At 36.2% G+C, this 16,021-nt stretch overlaps 7 protein-coding genes across 11 annotated transcripts in view; 3 read left to right on the forward strand and 4 right to left on the reverse strand.

The window, feature by feature from the left end:
* Positions 1-38, forward strand: part of LOC108625126 (protein asteroid-like) — a 2,604-nt gene extending 2,566 nt beyond the window's left edge. Inside the window, exon 3 of the mRNA XM_026814306.1 lies at positions 12-38. Within this exon, the coding sequence (XP_026670107.1) occupies positions 12-38 (27 nt within the window). The remainder of the gene's footprint in view (positions 1-11) is intronic.
* Positions 39-284: 246 nt separating this feature from the next.
* Positions 285-3,036, reverse strand: LOC108625517 (forkhead box protein J1-B). Its single transcript, XM_018025624.2, has 4 exons — positions 2,633-3,036; positions 2,230-2,502; positions 1,929-2,107; positions 285-1,799 (listed from the first exon to the last, which is right to left on the reverse strand). The coding sequence occupies exons 2-4, from the start codon at positions 2,468-2,470 to the stop codon at positions 1,377-1,379; spliced, it is 843 nt and encodes a 280-aa protein (XP_017881113.1). The 5' UTR covers positions 2,471-2,502; positions 2,633-3,036; the 3' UTR covers positions 285-1,376.
* Positions 3,037-5,856: 2,820 nt separating this feature from the next.
* LOC108625314 (dual specificity mitogen-activated protein kinase kinase 4) lies at positions 5,857-9,631 on the reverse strand. 2 transcript variants are annotated; one of them, XR_001916650.2, is made up of 10 exons: positions 9,178-9,523; positions 8,899-8,970; positions 8,694-8,808; positions 8,544-8,630; positions 8,293-8,470; positions 8,104-8,223; positions 7,745-8,044; positions 7,435-7,661; positions 6,632-7,360; positions 5,857-6,500 (listed from the first exon to the last, which is right to left on the reverse strand). XR_001916650.2 is itself a non-coding variant. In XM_026810820.1 (10 exons), the coding sequence occupies exons 2-10, from the start codon at positions 9,218-9,220 to the stop codon at positions 7,195-7,197; spliced, it is 1,308 nt and encodes a 435-aa protein (XP_026666621.1). In that variant the 5' UTR covers positions 9,221-9,442; positions 9,530-9,631; the 3' UTR covers positions 5,906-7,194. The 2 variants fall into 2 exon arrangements, 1 of the variants encoding a protein (XP_026666621.1); XM_026810820.1 differs by adding an exon at positions 9,530-9,631 and having other exon boundaries at positions 5,906-7,360; positions 9,178-9,442.
* Positions 9,632-9,668: 37 nt separating this feature from the next.
* On the forward strand, positions 9,669-11,122 carry mRpS7 (mitochondrial ribosomal protein S7). The gene is made up of 6 exons (XM_018025871.2): positions 9,669-9,769; positions 9,858-10,017; positions 10,197-10,382; positions 10,455-10,686; positions 10,762-10,899; positions 10,978-11,122. The coding sequence occupies exons 2-6, from the start codon at positions 9,971-9,973 to the stop codon at positions 11,056-11,058; spliced, it is 684 nt and encodes a 227-aa protein (XP_017881360.1). The 5' UTR covers positions 9,669-9,769; positions 9,858-9,970; the 3' UTR covers positions 11,059-11,122.
* Positions 11,066-12,016, reverse strand: LOC108625598 (uncharacterized). The gene is made up of 2 exons (XM_026811290.1): positions 11,487-12,016; positions 11,066-11,410 (listed from the first exon to the last, which is right to left on the reverse strand). Exons 1-2 carry the CDS (start codon positions 11,797-11,799, stop codon positions 11,103-11,105), a joined length of 621 nt encoding a protein of 206 aa, XP_026667091.1. The 5' UTR covers positions 11,800-12,016; the 3' UTR covers positions 11,066-11,102.
* Positions 12,017-12,025: 9 nt separating this feature from the next.
* On the forward strand, positions 12,026-14,371 carry LOC108625203 (uncharacterized). Of its 2 annotated transcripts, XM_018025131.2 has the most exons (5): positions 12,029-12,490; positions 12,695-12,862; positions 12,925-13,339; positions 13,412-13,800; positions 13,867-14,371. In XM_018025131.2, exons 1-5 carry the CDS (start codon positions 12,290-12,292, stop codon positions 14,053-14,055), a joined length of 1,362 nt encoding a protein of 453 aa, XP_017880620.1. In that variant the 5' UTR covers positions 12,029-12,289; the 3' UTR covers positions 14,056-14,371. The 2 variants fall into 2 exon arrangements, with proteins under 2 accessions (XP_017880533.1, XP_017880620.1); XM_018025044.2 differs by having other exon boundaries at positions 12,026-12,490; positions 12,925-13,800.
* On the reverse strand, positions 14,146-16,018 carry LOC108625396 (RNA-binding protein 48). Of its 3 annotated transcripts, none has more exons than XM_018025436.2 (5): positions 15,510-16,018; positions 15,206-15,396; positions 14,943-15,131; positions 14,394-14,876; positions 14,146-14,328 (listed from the first exon to the last, which is right to left on the reverse strand). In XM_018025436.2, the coding sequence occupies exons 1-5, from the start codon at positions 15,612-15,614 to the stop codon at positions 14,226-14,228; spliced, it is 1,071 nt and encodes a 356-aa protein (XP_017880925.1). In that variant the 5' UTR covers positions 15,615-16,018; the 3' UTR covers positions 14,146-14,225. The 3 variants fall into 3 exon arrangements, with proteins under 3 accessions (XP_017880925.1, XP_017881001.1, XP_026666885.1); XM_018025512.2 differs by having other exon boundaries at positions 15,495-15,600; XM_026811084.1 differs by having other exon boundaries at positions 15,206-15,409; positions 15,495-15,600.
* Positions 16,019-16,021: the final 3 nt, after the last annotated feature.

The following is a 16,021-nucleotide window of genomic DNA, read 5'->3' on the forward strand; positions in this document are numbered from 1 at the left end:
CATTTCGTTAGGTAGTGTGGCCACCGCCTAGGGCCTAGGACATTTTTAAGGTACGGAAAAAATACTAGAGCTCGTAAACAGATCTTGTGAGAACGTCTTTTAGTGCACGTAAAATTAATTACATATTCGATTCAAACTCTGTGTTTGAAATTGTCATGTGTTCAATCGTGAAAGTCATTGAGAAGGAATTGGACATTGCAAAATGGGCAAGTAATATATTTAATTATAATTCGATTTTATTGACAAATCGTAGTAAAACAGGAGAAATAAAAGTTCGCAAGAAGAACAATTTCAAATCAAGTAAATTTATTTACAAATTATATATTAGTTGAAGCACATTACTAATTCAAGACGGACTACATTAAAAGTTTGACTATTCTTTATATTTAACCACTTGACTGGTAAAATATTCCATATGCAAAGTACTCTGCTAAACATATGTTTCTGGTGTATTCCTACATTTCACTTGAAATTCATACAAAGTGATTCTTACGAGTTACGATCGCTTTATTCGAAGAGTGCATAATTAGTAAATGTAATTACTATGTCCTGTGCACACCTTTGTTAGTGTAAATATTACTTAAATTATAAATAATACTTAATAATATATACCGTCTTTCGTAATCAACAAAACTGAAAAGACGTAGATCGTGCGCATAAAAATATTTTATTTCATAAAACATGTAATTGCAAACAATATTTGGACGGAAATTTATTTGATATATATACCTATATCTGAATTGCATATACACGTAGTTTCATCATATTCGATGTATTATTATTAAGAGAGTAATTTCTGGAAAATACTGATTATTCGATTTAATTGAAAGGCTGTGATCGTGTCGATATCACTGTAAAAAGTCTTTTGGTATTAGGCGTTTACGCGGTATGCACATCAGTCCTGCATATAATTACGATCAGTAAATTGCTGACAATTTTATTGCTTCCTTCGTATTACTTTTGTTAATCGATTGCGAATATATGCAAAATACATTTTCCAGAGTAGTCGAGAATCAAAATATAATTTTGTCGCTAACAATATTATGTAAGGCACTTTGTGTTTCATTACTTTGAAGCAAAAATATGAGACGTACTCTACACGAATCAATCGACTTGACAAATCTGTACGACATTACAAATATTTATTCTTTACTCGAAGGCACACTGCAAATTACTGTGTCACAAGTATTACCACAGTATACTATGTATATGTATATAATTATCGATGTATTGCCGAACTTTTGTCAGTCAAGTAATAAGCACAAATCATGTCGTTATATCAACAAGTATCTCAACAGTGAAAATGACTAATTTCGTATATATATAAATATCATCCGTTCAATAAATTGAGAATAACTTTAAGAAAGACAAAAGTTTTAAAGAGTATCGAGAAGCGAATCCAACAGATCCAGCTGGTTCTCATCCCAGCCAGCAGTGGCGATTAATAAACCAGTCAGATCGTCCTCGCTTAAACTAACTTGGGTCGAGTCGGGAATCTCTGAGAGACAGTCTGGAATCGGCGGAGACACGCTACTGGGCGGGGTCTCGTACAATGTGGACGGACTGTTAATTGACGGTGTACCGTTACTCTGCACGTTATTAGTTACCATCGTTTTCGGAGACGTTGACTTCTTCGATCCGCGGACGCGCTGAGACATGGTCGCGCGTCGTTTCGATTTTCTACCTTCTTCCATCCGCTCCAAGTCCAACTTCCAGAAACCCCCTTTGCCAGGCTCGTCCTTTGAACGCGGCAGCTTTACGAAACACTTGTTCAACGACAGGTTGTGTCGAATCGAGTTCTGTGCCAAATTAAACGTTACAAGTTCCGTAATGAGCAAACATTAGAAATAATTTATAATGAAATAAGTAGAATTTCTTTCCCTGATCAGGTCTACGTGTAGAGAATTTTCTTTAAGAAACTATTTTACCTGCCAGGCTGGATCGGCGTATTTGTAAAATAAGAAATTCTCTCGAATCCATGCGTAAATGTTCGAAAGGGACACTTTGTTATTATTCGCACGCATCGCCAGGCAAATGATCGTGGCGTACGAAAATGGGGGTTTCGCGTCGGGGTCGTTTCGATACTTTTCAGCATTTGCCGCAAGATCTGTATAAAGAGAGAATTAACTTAATCAAACAATTCGACTTTGAATTAAAAAACATCTAAAGTCCTTGCTGACGCGTTTGCATAGACAGAGATTGGATTCGAATGAATCATTAGTCGCTCACCTAGTTCGGCCTTGATCAGGGGTGATAGCTTTTTTCTTGGTTGTCGCGTTACTGGCGGCGGAGATGGAGAACAGGGTGGCGTTGGCAAATTCGAAGCACTCGTAATGTCCAGCGATTGCAGCCAAGAGAGACTGGTCAATTCCGCTTCGACACCGTAATCGTCATTATTCTCCCTCATTGTTAACGGACCGCGATTATTCGGTGCCTCACTGTCGATCGATTCTCGCTTCATTTTCACCATTTTTCATCGCGGAAATATCGAACGCCAAGAGCCTGGGTAAAAATATCGAAACATTGCTTTCGTTAATTTACACGATATCTGATTGATCGAACGTGAAACGCCTCATCTGTCCATAATTTCGTTTTAACGAAATGCAAAGCATTCGAAAGCTCCGCAACGCACCTCTGATCATTCTCAAAGCGGACGCGTACAAAAGCAGGCGGAAAACTGTTTGGTGAAACGCATTTATAGGGAAACGTTTAAAGGGCTCGGAGAACGCGCCGATTACAATTCGTTACACCACGTACGTACATCCTCACCGACGCGCTGGAATAAAACGTGTAAGCCGCATGATTGTTCGAATGAAACTAGTACCAAGGGGTAACGAAAGCCCTGATAAACCCCCACTTTGAATCTACTTGGTCGCTTGCCGTAAACCATTGGCCCTGGCTGGTGTGCGTGACAGGTGCTGGCTCCCTTTTGCAGGTGGACCATATGCACACCTATACGTTTGTTCAAACCTGCGTGCAAACCTTTTTCCCTTCTCCCAATTTCCCGGCTATTAAAAGGGGGCAAATTCACCCTCTCGTAGATATGCTCCTATTTCTTTTCGTTTGCATGCAAAACAGGTAAATAAGCTTCAAAAGTGTCGCATAACATTTTTAAAAAACATCTATTCCACATAAACCATTCCATTAGACGATTATCTACTGATAAACTACGATTCTAATCCGCGTTTGTTGTATATCGCACTGACGTGTTTCCATCATTATTTATGACTCGCTTCTCTGTAGTTTTCAACATGTTGCACAACACGTAAGAAATTATCAAGTATTGCGATTTACAATGATAAAATTATATTTGACGAATCTCGAAAATTAGCAACTTCTTCCAATGATTCGCCTGTATTACTCAGAGTTCTTGCATTTTATTTGCTTTATATTTAGAATCTGTCTGAAAAAACGACATTCATTGTAAACTCTAATTCTGTTATACCAAAGGTGGTTTAATGTCGGGTAGATAAAAATAATCGGATCCTATAAAGCAAAATGGGAATCATGTGGCTCATTGTCAGTAGGGGGTGGTCGCAAGGTAGAACGATCTGGTACAGGTACTTTCATTGATCGAATCAGAGAGGCAGTGACCGTCGGTTACGATATCCTGGTAGCAAAGAGAGGGGAAAGAATCGTGGCTATTCGACAATGTCGGCGATGGCGTGTTAAATTTCAGTGGCTTGCTTATTATTGGTCGACTTTCACCAAGATCGTTGGGATATTTTCCTCACAAATTCAACGCAAAAAGGATTCAAAGACGCACACGACAGCATCGCGTGGGCGGCAGCCAATAATTGGCCAACCCTTTGTCCGTGGGACCACAATTTGCTATTGACTAGACTGCTTTGTGAAAAATAAAAGAGTCGCGATGGCAGTCGTTAAAAACAAATGATTTGTCTCGTACTTTTCATGTTTTGCACATTTCTCATGTGCACTCTGATCTTTTGTAAATGCATAAAATTCAGTTTAAATGCTGATTCCTAAAAGTTCACAGTATAAACAGCTTCTTCTGCTGACGCGAAAACTTGGTTCCACGGGCAATAAAACTTTGTTAATAAAAAAAAAAATGTACATTGTCGATTTCAATGCATATGATAGACGTGGATATACTGGTACATTGTTCGGGTCTCGAACCGGGAAAAGATGGAATGAAAATCATGGCAAAATCGTGCATGTATGTAGTCCAAGTATCTACGTGGACGATCAATAATCTCCTGGGAACATCCGTTCCCCTGCTGGCCTATCCAGGTGGTCAGTCCTGCAATAATGGTAGCACCAGCAGCACCGACAGTACCAGCACCTAACGGCGCCAACAACACCTGCTACCCTCCGCTGCGTCAGGTTGTGACTCACGTCCACTTTCCGTTCCATCACCGTGTATTATTACTAATTGCCGCTGCTGAAAAATGCTTCCAGAATTTTTTCTTTCCACGTTTCAAGAAACTGTTCCTTCATGTTCAAAATGTCGAGGGTGTCTACGTTTTGACAAACTTTTAGGGTACCTTAAATTACATTTAATGTATCATTGCTATAAAAACTTGGTTCAGATCCTAGTAATCGAATCTTTGAATGTTTCATCGCCGAATGTTCCCTTCCACGACCAGTCCGATCTGGTATACTGAATTACTGTAGGCTCGAAAGGGGTATATTATGCAATACTGAGAAGCCATCAAATAAGTCGAGGGAAACTCGGGAAACTACACAGCTAGGAAAAAGAGTGTTTCCTTGAAAAGTGTAGCATGAATGATCGATAGATTTTAACGCATCCTCTTAGGATACGTTTATAGGTCATTATAAGAGACATGATGTGGACGTATTTCAATGGTTAACTCGAAAGAGTATGCTACTCTGCAAAGTTACGAATATAGACGCGAACGTGAGTATAGATTTCAGGAGAATGATGGTGCCTCTCATCAAATATTCAAGGGAATTGATCCCCAGCTACCGCGTCGCCGATATGGTAACGACAGCGAGAGTGATGGTCACATGGACAAATACAGTTAAATACATACGACGGAACACTGTTGTTAATTTATTCGTGAAGCTGGCTTTAAAACATTAAACATGTTCCTCTTGAATGATAATTTAAAAAAATGATCTCGCATTTCATATTTTAATTCGATACCATCAAGCACGTAACGAATAGAATCGTTCTGTTTGAAATTACAAACAAAAGACTCGGTTGTATTTTACGATATTTTAATGTACATCTAAATGTGACTCGTTCGGATTTAATTATTATACACTAGATGTTTGCTATAATTTACCGAGCTATTTAAATAAAAATGTGGACGAATATTACCTTTGATACACTGTCGTCATATCCACCGGTAGCCACTGAAACTACCGCCGTCTTCTTATTCGGGTGAACGGTACCACCATGTATATATGCAGGTGTTCGGAAATAGCTAAATACTTGACATTTATATACACGTAGACAGACGCGCGTTCGTCATAATTATCGATTACGGTTCAATTTACTTTTAAACACGTTGAATAAAAATTGCACAAGTTGAAAGAGAGCTTCTTATGAAAATGTCTTACCTCCGATCGATAGTTTCTTTTAATTTCAACGAGAAAGCTATTGATTTATCAACCCTCTCATCTTTTCTTATCAACGTTTCGCTTCGTGAATATTTTACATCTTGTATATACACTTGTGAGGTAAATGTCCCAATTTCTGTTCACGCTGGTATATTTTTCTATAATTTCAAGATAACGCATAAAAGAAATTGGGACACTTGCCAGGTTTAATCCAAAATATAAAAACAGATCATCAAATTATCATGCTATAATTTTCCTAAATAATAAAAATATGCCTAAAATTTTCAAGAGAGAGTTTCAGCACTGGAATTAAGGTGTTAAAAAAATGCCGAGTATAGTATATATTATACAAGTGACGTACAATGAAGAGTTTATGCCGAGGTGCAGATTTTTATTTAAATACGAAGGAATCAAGATTTTTATTAATGAAGCTATCGTGTTGTTTCGTTTCTCTTATAAAATTCGACTTTCTCAAAACTTTTCGCTTACGAAAATTTGTCTTTCTTATAAAATTTACGAAGGCGGAACAATTCTAGCGATAATTAATTACGTTACTTGCCCACGTCACACCATGCATACACACGCGCGCGCGCGCGCGCGGATTCACACGTGTCACAATGTATTGAATACGTAATTAGTATATTATATATTCATATACGTTATTTATTTTATACATTATTTCTCGTGTGTATGTGTTTGATTTTTATTTGCTCGTACACACACACAGTTGTATAAAATTCAACAGAGGAACTATATCATTGTAAAAATCAAGATCGTTTCCGTTAAATGCGATGATTTTGCCACTGTCCTGGAACAAGGAACTTGCTCTTGCCGACACGATTGTAAAAATGAAGGCAAAGAACTTTTTGTACAAAAAGTTTATACAAGAGTAATCCTTGCCCGACGCTAAAACGAACCGAATAGAGCCACGCTCGTCGCAATCTGTTCCAGTCCTATAAATTGACAAAAAAGAAGCAAGGAATGTAATCTTCTCATAAACATTACGAAAAAGTAATCATTTTCTCATCGTAGCAGTGATAAAGAAGTAGACGATTTACTGAACTTTTCTATATGCTATACATACTTTTCACTCGTTCCAACAAGAATAATAGTCGTCCTATATTGTTTCATCTCCTTCCTGACTTGGCTTAAATCGATTGCATCAAAAATCGTTACAACACTATGAAAATTACAAAAAACTTAAAGTATAGCGTTTACATCAACATATTGCATTTCTTTATCGTTTAACTAACGTTACATATATATATATATATCCGGATTTCATCACCATAATGATTAGAACGATAGCACGCTGATCGTAAACGGACTTGATCAATAATTTTCATTGAAATCGTATCAAGAAATTCCAATGACAAAGCTGATTTACAATCTTCCGTCTATACACTATTCATTAAAGGTCAACTCGTTATTAGAACACTTCTAATTACTATGTATACAAGAACTCTGTGACACGATAATAGGATCCTACATAAAATGATTCTTATTATCGACAATGATCAATGTTGATTAATTTCACTATCTATATCTAACTCGAGGTGCGGATAATCTACTCATGTACAATAATCAAATTTAAGAATCGAAGGAAATGATAGAAATTAAGGTACAAATGTGTCCGTCGTTTTCCGTTTAATGCCGATTGGTGGTAAAAGGCGTCAATCCCCTGAGAGCCATGTTGTCCAGAACGCCGCTTATGTATGCTGAAACATCGACCGTATCTTCTTCAGCCTTTCTGATGAACGTGTGCTCCAGTAATTTCTTGTACTTTGGTCGCTGCGTTTCCTCCTTTATTAAACTAAAGTACAATAATAGTACTTGCGGTCAACATGAAGCGAACATTTCGAACGAATTTACGTCATATCAACTTACCACGTGTTCACGAAATTCACGAAATCCATAGTGAAATGGTTCCCGTTTTCGTTGGGAGACAGCCGTGGCGGATCACCTTGGACCACTTGATAAAGTTGTTCAAAGACCGAGTTCCATTTCGGATATGGAAAGTACCCAGTCGCTATTTCCATTAACGTAATCCCCAACGACCATACGTCGCTTCGGACGTCGTAACCCTTTGCACGTTGAGGGTCTATCCTTTCTGGCTGAAAAATGATGACAGGCTCATCATCGATTCTAACCACGCGTAATAGTTAAGGATTAGATAATCGAGTTTCGTTCTACGTACAGCCATATACGGTCTACATCCAGCGTCTCGAGTCCGCGCGATGGAATCTACCAACTGTCCTGATATACCGAAATCGCAGAGCTTTATGTTACCATGCCGATCTAATAGAATATTGCTAGGTTTCACGTCCCTGTGTATTATTCTTAGTTTCTCTTTGAGGTAATTTAATGCCTTCACAGTAGCGACGGTAATTTTTCCTAAAATACGTTCGGGTATTCTTTCCTCCAATACCTCGTGAATAAATTTGTAAAATATATCTAACGACGTATCCATGAGTTCCATGCAAATCCAACAGTCGCCCTGATGACGAAATTTCGTATTTATTATTAGGATTACTAATCAATTTGTTGGTAACTTACTTCCTTAAATAGAGCTCCATAAAATTGCACGATGCACGGGCATTCATTGGATTTCATTACAACCTCTAAATCCATTAATAGTTGTTTTTGCTCCCTTTCATCCACTGTAGAACGAATTCTCTGCAATTAGACATGAATGATGAACGCTCTCACAAGTCTTGTTCACTGAACGAATCGAATCCTATCTACCTTCACAGCCATGACAGTATCACTTATCCTATGAACCATTTTATTTACAGTACCAAACCCTCCTCGTCCTATTTCTCCTAGATCTTGTAAATCTTCACTTGTGAAATCGTACACTACATTTGGTGATAGCTGTAATTTGCCAGTACTCTGCATCGACTGACACATTCGTAATTTATCCCTATAATACAATTTGCCAAATCATATCGTGCAACTATCGACAAACAATTAATTTACTCCATTATCATTGTTACCTCGCCTTATCAGGCAGTTCTGGAATTGCAGTGCACGGTCTTACTGGCAATTTCGGCAAAGATAAAGGCAAATTTGGACGAGTAGTTCTGTCATTACATAAAACATAGTTACAACAAGAAGTAGACCTAAAAGTCTATCATTCAACTTACATTGGTAAACTAGATGTTGTTCCAGTTGAATTAGAAAGTGTAGAATTTGTTGAATTGCTAAATGATATATTACTCCCTTGTGTTTGAAAATTAAGCTTAAACTGTCTTCTTTTCTCTGTAATGGATGAAACAAATTTGTTTACCGTTTCGTCTACCATATTGCAGCACTAAAATACGGGCACATATGTAGACATAAATATTGTACCTGACAAATCATTTTGAACGTCATTAATAGATCCAAAATCCAGATGTTGCATGTTAAACGGTCTGCTTGAACCTAAATGTTAAAAATGTAACCAAGTAGGTTTATATACAGCTGAGATAGTCTTTATCTTCCAAGCAACAATATGTACTTGTACATGTTTGTATAGATATGATTTCTTCTGTTTTATGCGAAATGAATTTATGTTTTCGTAAGGATAAAGGATTGGTTATGCAGACGAAATCTTTCTCGCAGTAACCGGTGAGGTTTACTCTGACTTACTTTGATTACTTGGAGTTGAAAAGTTTCCTCGATTCTCCGTCATTTTTCTAAAATAATCCTTAAAGCTGACTACCAGAAGAAAAATCTCTCATCAAAGGCGCTCCTTTTAGGAGACCTTCCCGCAAGATTTTAGCAGTCTAGCATACGTATTCCGCGGCAAGCGCACCATTTGTGCAATTTCGTTCCTTTCGTGAATAGTATGAAGAAAATCTCACTTATTCTCTTGATCCGAATCCGCTCAATTTCACCTGATAACTCACTCTCCCTACCACACGAGTTTATATCTTACCATACGCTTATCATCACCGATCACTTATTTATTTGACCATCGTAACAACGATGACATACATACCATTCGATATACATATGCGTATCCGTACGCAAATAAAAAAGGAAGACTATGGCAAGTTTACATTGAACCAGAAAACCAGAGAGTTCGAATTATTATCCCAGTGTTTGCCAATTCATTTATTTTCGTTTCATTTATTATTCGAAGCACAAACGCGTAAAGACTCCAAATAGTTCTTCATTATTCCAAACGCTAATTATAGCAACTTTATCAATTTGAAAAAATGAATGATTTCTTTTCCTTGTAATTGATTAACATTGTTCAACAGTTCAGCATTTTACTAGTTTCTCTCACAATTCAGTGTAATAAAACAATAATTCTTCTGTTTTAGTTCGATTGATACATTCCGTACGATCTTGTGTTCATAACACTGCATAACACTCGACTGCACATCGGACTGTTGGACACTGTTGGACGAAACGAATAACAATCAACGAAACAAACATGATTGTTCGAAAAACGTTCAATTCACTTATTCTCCCTAGTTTAAGGTAATTTTATAATTTCAATAATATATTCGTATCTTTTCTTTTTGGTAAAAAGAAATTGATCGCTATAACCTCAAGTAATACACTGAATCATAAAAAATATAATTACATCTTGGTAAAATACAATTCTCTGTGAATGCACATGTTCTTATAAAAAAATTAATGCATCATGTTTTTTTTAGGTGTAATTCAGCAGGCACAGTTCAGTTTTACAGTGTATTCCCAAAGAATTACATGCCACCGGTATTTAAGAAAGATGAATTAGAACAAATATATGAAGAAGAAAAGAACGAGGAATTGGCTCATGTACCTATAAGACCAGCCACAAATACAGACACCTGCTCTGAATTTCATGATCCGCTAGTCAAGTAAACATATTTAATTCAAATAAGATGTCATTTGTATCTTGTACAGTTTCTAACTTGTATGTTGGGTAATAGGAAATTTACAAACTGTCTTATGAGATGGGGTAAAAAGGAACTGACCAGGAAGATAATGGACAGAACATTTGAGAATATTAAAATAGCACAATTACAGAAATATTATAGCGTTCCACCCATGGACAGGAATGAAATTATATTAGACCCAAAAGAGATCTTACATCGTGCCGTGGACAACTGTACACCTGTCTTGGAGTTAACAAAAATAATGAGAGGTGGAATTCCTTATCAGGTACAAACATAAAATACTTTTTAATACGATTTGGTGATTATTCAACATTGAGAAATACTTTAAATTCCTGGACAGGTCCCAGTACCGATGAGGGATGTTAGAGCCAGACATTTGGCTATAACCTGGATAATCAAAAGTGCAAAAGAGAAAGGGAATGCTGAGAAACTGTACGATACACTACCCAAGGAGCTAATTGACGCTGCACGAAATGAGGTATGATCATACTCGACCATTTCAGTTATTGCCTAAACGAATCTAAAATATTTAGTATATCCGTAATTTATATTTCAGGGTAAAGCTATTAGGAAAAAGCAAGAGATGCATAAACAATGTGAAGCCAACAGGGCTTATGCACATTATAGGTGGTTGTAAACAATGATACAAATAAAATTATTTATTTATCGTTAATAAATATATCATTCATAATTACCAACAATATTATGAAACTCAGATTTATCATAAATCTTCCCATGGGCTACGAACAGTTTTAATTTTTTCTCGGGAGATTTGATTTTTAAATACCTGAACTCTCCGAACTTCAACCTTTTCATGGGAATTTCTGACAAAAGTTCAACATTATTAATGTCAGTCTTCAAATCTATTCGTGTACCCCAATAATTTATATATGATATTACAATTTTTTCTTTGTCTTTGATACACATGGATCCAATTACGTTGTTGTACAGATAACCGGTAGCATGTAATAAAATTGTCATTACACAACCTAAAATACATGTATGTATAAAGACAATGAAGAGTTATAATTAACAGTACACATGTTAAATGTAGTTTCAACTTACAAGTAGCTATTACAATAAAACAATCATCTATTGGGATAAAATCCAACAAGTTCACAGTTAAACTTATCGGTATGACTGCACCAGTAACAATAGTGCAATTACGTTTTAGCCTACTTAATATATAAGTGACCGTAATGTAAGGCAAATTATAGACTACATTGTAATCTGGAAATAATTTTGATTTAATCGGTTCTGATACATGTTCCTTGTTGCCCGCTACGTGACTACATCGTTTAACGATATTGTTCACTATCGTGCTATCGTACGCGCAGTATCTCAATCGTCTGCATAATTGGAGTGTAAGGAAATTCATGGAAGACTGTAGTTCACTCCACGTGGTAAATAAACATTCACGCAAATATTCAAGTAAATTGATCCAGCATATATAGAAAGTAAGATCGTCCTGGATCGTCCCTCTTGTGAGGTACAACTCGAATTACATAAATGCGTTGGCATTCCTTATATACGACTGTATGTAACTTTAAAGTTACATTGTTGGTAATTCGCTTTTTCGTCAGTTTGATTTTCGAAGATCCGTCTGATCAGTCAGGATCAAGTCAGGATTCAGGAGCAGGAGCAAGAGTATTTTAATCTTATATTAGAGTTTGAGTAGTTCGAAAGTTACAGCACAGTGAGAACAGTGAGAATTCCATAGCGCTTTGTTTAAATATTTGCTAAATTTCGTCTTAAACAGCCATGGAATAATACTATTAGCAGATTATTCTCATTTCACATATTTATTTTTAAAACATCGCTCTGAGAGAAACGTTACTTGTTTGTACACAAAAAAGAGAATCGGGAGAATGGGGAATTATATGGATAAATTCTTCCCTCATAAGAATGAAATTAATAACGGTAATGAAAGCGAAAAGGAAGAGATAAGAGATTCCGTTACAGATGGAATAATGGAAAATGATTGTATGCATACTCCGCCTATAATCCAGAGAGTTGTACCTGCAGATCCTAGATCAGCAACAAGTGGCATAACTAGAACGCCAATAGAGGTAATTTAGGCACTGATTAATTATTTTGTTAAAGCGGTGTTTAGGAGACTCATTTTCAATGTCTTTGAGCCTCGAGAACTTTTAAAAAGTTTAACTGTCACTGTCCAAGTCAAGGTCATTGGAAATAGACATAAAAACTTTCATCAACAAGCCTTGTGTAGACTTTTATAAATTATCCAAGTACAAGTCCTTTCTTGTCCACAGGTGATTTACGATACTCCAGTATTCAATAAAAGATTAACGGCAGTTCCTAAGTATTTGCAGAGAAAACCATATCTGGAAACAGATATAGACAGCATAATGTGTCTAACACCGAGAAAACGTTCTCCACGGACATTGATAGAGACTAAAAAATTACAAATATCTAATTTGGTAAGTTTCACTGCTGTAAAATATCGTACCTTTCTATTGAGAAATGAATTTCCTGTTTCTAGGAAGATAAATATAATGAATCGCTTTTAAAACCAGTAGCTGATAATATGATTAAAAAGGAGCTGATAACAGAGATACAAAAGGAACGTTATGATATCTTAGGGCTTGATCCTAGATCTCCAGCAGTAGATTTTGATAGAACTCCACTTTTAAAGCCGAGATCTTTAGAACGTTTAAAAGCGAGATCTCAAGAGACGTTGCAGAGGCAAGGAAGTTACGAAGCAGACCAATTATATCCGTCATACTCGTACTGTGAGATGTCATCTCAATTTGACGTGACAGAAGTACAAGCTCTGCCTGATTTAGCATCATGTGTATTGAAGTCTTTAAATTTAAACACAATCATTGATAAGTCCAATGAGCTTGAGTCCGAGGGCTCTAGTCAGCCAACTAGATCCGAAAGTCTTTTGGAGAGTGGTAAGAAAATCATTGTTCTTGACGCATTCCTATTATTAAAATTGTTATTTGTACAACGAACGTTTACATTAGAAAAAAGAGAATCCGGAGGTCGAGAGATCCAGACTTTAGAGGCAGACACTTGCGTTGATAAAGACGTACAAAAGGAGACACTCGAGGAAGAAAAATGTGGCGATGATAATATTTTTATTAAAGTATGGAGAGATTCATTGGTGTCGGACAAATCACAGAAATTGGAGACAGATGACGTAGAAATTGTTCAAGCGAAAGAACCACAAGTGGCCGAGGAAGAAGTGATAATATTCGATAAGAACAATAGTGCCAAAGATAAATTGTTCGTAAAGCCAGCCAAAAATGATAAATTGAAAGTGGATGTAATTGGAAAGAAAAAAAGAGGAACAGAGGCCTTAAGTGAGAAAAAGATTTTCGCTGATAAAAATAGCAATGGATCTACAACAGCGGTAATTAATGAATAACGAGTTACTTTTAAGAGATTAGGGATGATACACGAATATTTCTATTTTCAGGCAAGGACTCCCCTTGGGAACCGTTCAAATGCACATAAACAAATGCAAATGGTGAGAAACTCTCAACAAACATTTAGGAGTAAAGGTGTCAAACCGAAAATGCTTCAAGAGAACACGCCGCCGCACATAAGATCTGTGACGAAGTCGAAAGCCATACAGTGGGATCCGAATTCATCAGTTATTATTTAGACTCATTAATGTTGATTAGGGAAAATTTAGTTACAATTTATTACGGATGTTTTAAGGAAAAAGATTTCAAATCATTTTAACCGTGAATCATTGACAGTTAAACAGTTACATTTTATTTATTTAATGAAAAATAAACGTCCTCTGTATTATAGGTCTTAATGCAATAATCATTAATTATCTTTGTCGTTAGTTTGCATAACTGCTCGTATTTGGGATTTAGCCTCTTTGATCGATAGTCGAAGATTCTCACTTGGTTGTATTAATCGTGAAACACTAAACAATGAATAATAATAAATTGCTACAAGTCTTTTTAAAATAATGTGTAATATATAATATACCTTGGATCTTTTATTACGATCTTCTTTTTCTCATCATCACTTTTCGAAATCAATCTAATAGTTATATTACTCTGAGTTCTCTTCGGATTAGAAAATACGTTCTTATTTGAATTATCCCATTTCACGATTGTACTCGTATCTACGAGCTGAGGTCTTAGAACTCGAACTTTCACACCATTATCGACCGATTGTCCCTTGTAATTTTTCCTCTTTCTTTCTACACAATCTAATCTTTTAGCAGTTTCACTGGCATTCATAACAGCTTCATCCGGATGGTAAGGAGTTTGTAACGAGATGGACGTATTATTTTCTTGCGGAGCATAAGAAGTTGACGGTAGACTAGGTTCAGACACTGGTCTCGGATCCAAACTTCGTGGTATCCCATCATAAATAGAAGACAATGTCTCTCCAGGATACTGCCGAGTTAAACGTTCTTCAGTAAGTGGCAAAGCAGGTGTTCTTTTTCTTCTATGATACTGCTCTCTGAAATCAATCGACCAATTGTAACGTCGCACAAAAATCATACGACCTCATTTACTTCCTACGTACGTTGGAATAAATTTATCAGTATCATGATTTTTCACATCTCGTTGATTTCTGTGTATGCGTATAATTACATCTCTGCGACGCTGAAGAAGCTTGGCTTTAGTCTCTGATACAGTTTCAAGCTCAGGTGCATAAAAGACATGCAAAGAACCCCCATAAAAGTTTTTCCCATCAACAAATCGTTTTGCTATTCTGCATAATGTATGTATGAAAATTATTTGCACTGGCATAACATGGAGATTAATGAGATTTAAGAAAATATGAACCTTGCACTTTGTATGCGGTCATATTGTACATAGTATGCCTCTGTGAACTCCTCTGTGGGATAATCAGGCACCACATGAATTTTTTTAATAATCCCATATGGTTCAACAACTTTTCTAATCTCTTCACCTAACTGGAGTTTCGGTACTCCGCATATCATCAAATGTTTCGATTCGTCGTTTACTGTGTAAACCTGTTACATAGAGCTAGTGTGTCAAGGAAATATTAAGGCCATACGAACAATTAAAAAGTACAATTATTAATAAATATGTTTTATGTAAAATAGGATACAAGTCACAATGCTACCTTCACGGATGTTAATCTTTTCCCTTGCCTATAAGGCGGCCGCGTCTGGCACAATTTTTGTTGTACATGATGCGGTAGTTTCGTTATAGCACACTTATCATCCATTATTTATATTCTTTATTGTGTGTACTATAACGTCTTTATGTTCAAGTCAAAATCGTGCATTTACATGTCAGCAAATTCATTTACTGATCAATTCTTTTAATAAGAGCTTTACTGTCGATTTCTACTCATTATTGTTCAATTGTTGTCAGTCTCAATCTATAAGATCCGACAAGATATCACGTTGAAGCGTATGTACGGTGTACATACGCTTAATTTAAATATCAATTTCTTACATAAATATTAAATTCCTAGGATCGCTCATGAAACTCCCTACAAACTTACAATTTATTTTACATTTTTTTTATCGTAAAAAATTGTTGAGATGATTTCGTTTTTTTATTTTACAAATATATTAAATGATTTTAATGAGTGGCTATATCTACGGAACCGTTAACGTCGCAGTAACA

The sequence above is a fragment of the Ceratina calcarata genome, unplaced genomic scaffold (assembly GCF_001652005.2).
Source record: "Ceratina calcarata isolate Rehan_Ccalc_2016 unplaced genomic scaffold, ASM165200v1 scaffold1, whole genome shotgun sequence".
Taxonomy (NCBI): domain Eukaryota; kingdom Metazoa; phylum Arthropoda; class Insecta; order Hymenoptera; family Apidae; genus Ceratina; species Ceratina calcarata.

Excerpts from the sequence above, each read along its gene's own strand:
- LOC108625517 (XM_018025624.2), bottom strand. The coding sequence starts at position 2,470 with ATGGTGAAAATGAAGCGAGAATCGATCGACAGTGAGGCACCGAATAAT. Across the intron at positions 2,108-2,229 it reads CCTGATCAAGGCCGAACTAG|ATCTTGCGGCAAATGCTGAA; the intron begins GTGAGCGACTAA and ends CTCTTTATACAG. Across the intron at positions 1,800-1,928 it reads ACGCCGATCCAGCCTGGCAG|AACTCGATTCGACACAACCT; the intron begins GTAAAATAGTTT and ends AATTTGGCACAG.
- LOC108625314 (XM_026810820.1), bottom strand. The coding sequence starts at position 9,220 with ATGACGGAGAATCGAGGAAACTTTTCAACTCCAAGTAATCAAA. Across the intron at positions 8,471-8,543 it reads GAACTGCCTGATAAGGCGAG|GGATAAATTACGAATGTGTC; the intron begins GTAACAATGATA and ends ATTGTATTATAG. Across the intron at positions 7,361-7,434 it reads GTGAATTTCGTGAACACGTG|TTTAATAAAGGAGGAAACGC; the intron begins GTAAGTTGATAT and ends ATTGTACTTTAG.
- mRpS7 (XM_018025871.2), top strand. The coding sequence starts at position 9,971 with ATGATTGTTCGAAAAACGTTCAATTCACTTATTCTCCCTAGTTTAAG. Across the intron at positions 10,383-10,454 it reads TTTCATGATCCGCTAGTCAA|GAAATTTACAAACTGTCTTA; the intron begins GTAAACATATTT and ends GTTGGGTAATAG. Across the intron at positions 10,687-10,761 it reads GAGGTGGAATTCCTTATCAG|GTCCCAGTACCGATGAGGGA; the intron begins GTACAAACATAA and ends ATTCCTGGACAG.
- LOC108625598 (XM_026811290.1), bottom strand. The coding sequence starts at position 11,799 with ATGAATTTCCTTACACTCCAATTATGCAGACGATTGAGATACTGCGCG. Across the intron at positions 11,411-11,486 it reads TTTTATTGTAATAGCTACTT|GTTGTGTAATGACAATTTTA; the intron begins GTAAGTTGAAAC and ends CATGTATTTTAG.
- LOC108625203 (XM_018025044.2), top strand. The coding sequence starts at position 12,290 with ATGGGGAATTATATGGATAAATTCTTCCCTCATAAGAATGAAATTAAT. Across the intron at positions 12,491-12,694 it reads TAACTAGAACGCCAATAGAG|GTGATTTACGATACTCCAGT; the intron begins GTAATTTAGGCA and ends TCTTGTCCACAG. Across the intron at positions 13,801-13,866 it reads GCAATGGATCTACAACAGCG|GCAAGGACTCCCCTTGGGAA; the intron begins GTAATTAATGAA and ends TTCTATTTTCAG.
- LOC108625396 (XM_018025436.2), bottom strand. The coding sequence starts at position 15,614 with ATGGATGATAAGTGTGCTATAACGAAACTACCGCATCATGTACAACAA. Across the intron at positions 15,397-15,509 it reads AAAGATTAACATCCGTGAAG|GTTTACACAGTAAACGACGA; the intron begins GTAGCATTGTGA and ends TCTATGTAACAG. Across the intron at positions 14,329-14,393 it reads ATCGTAATAAAAGATCCAAG|TGTTTCACGATTAATACAAC; the intron begins GTATATTATATA and ends TTCATTGTTTAG.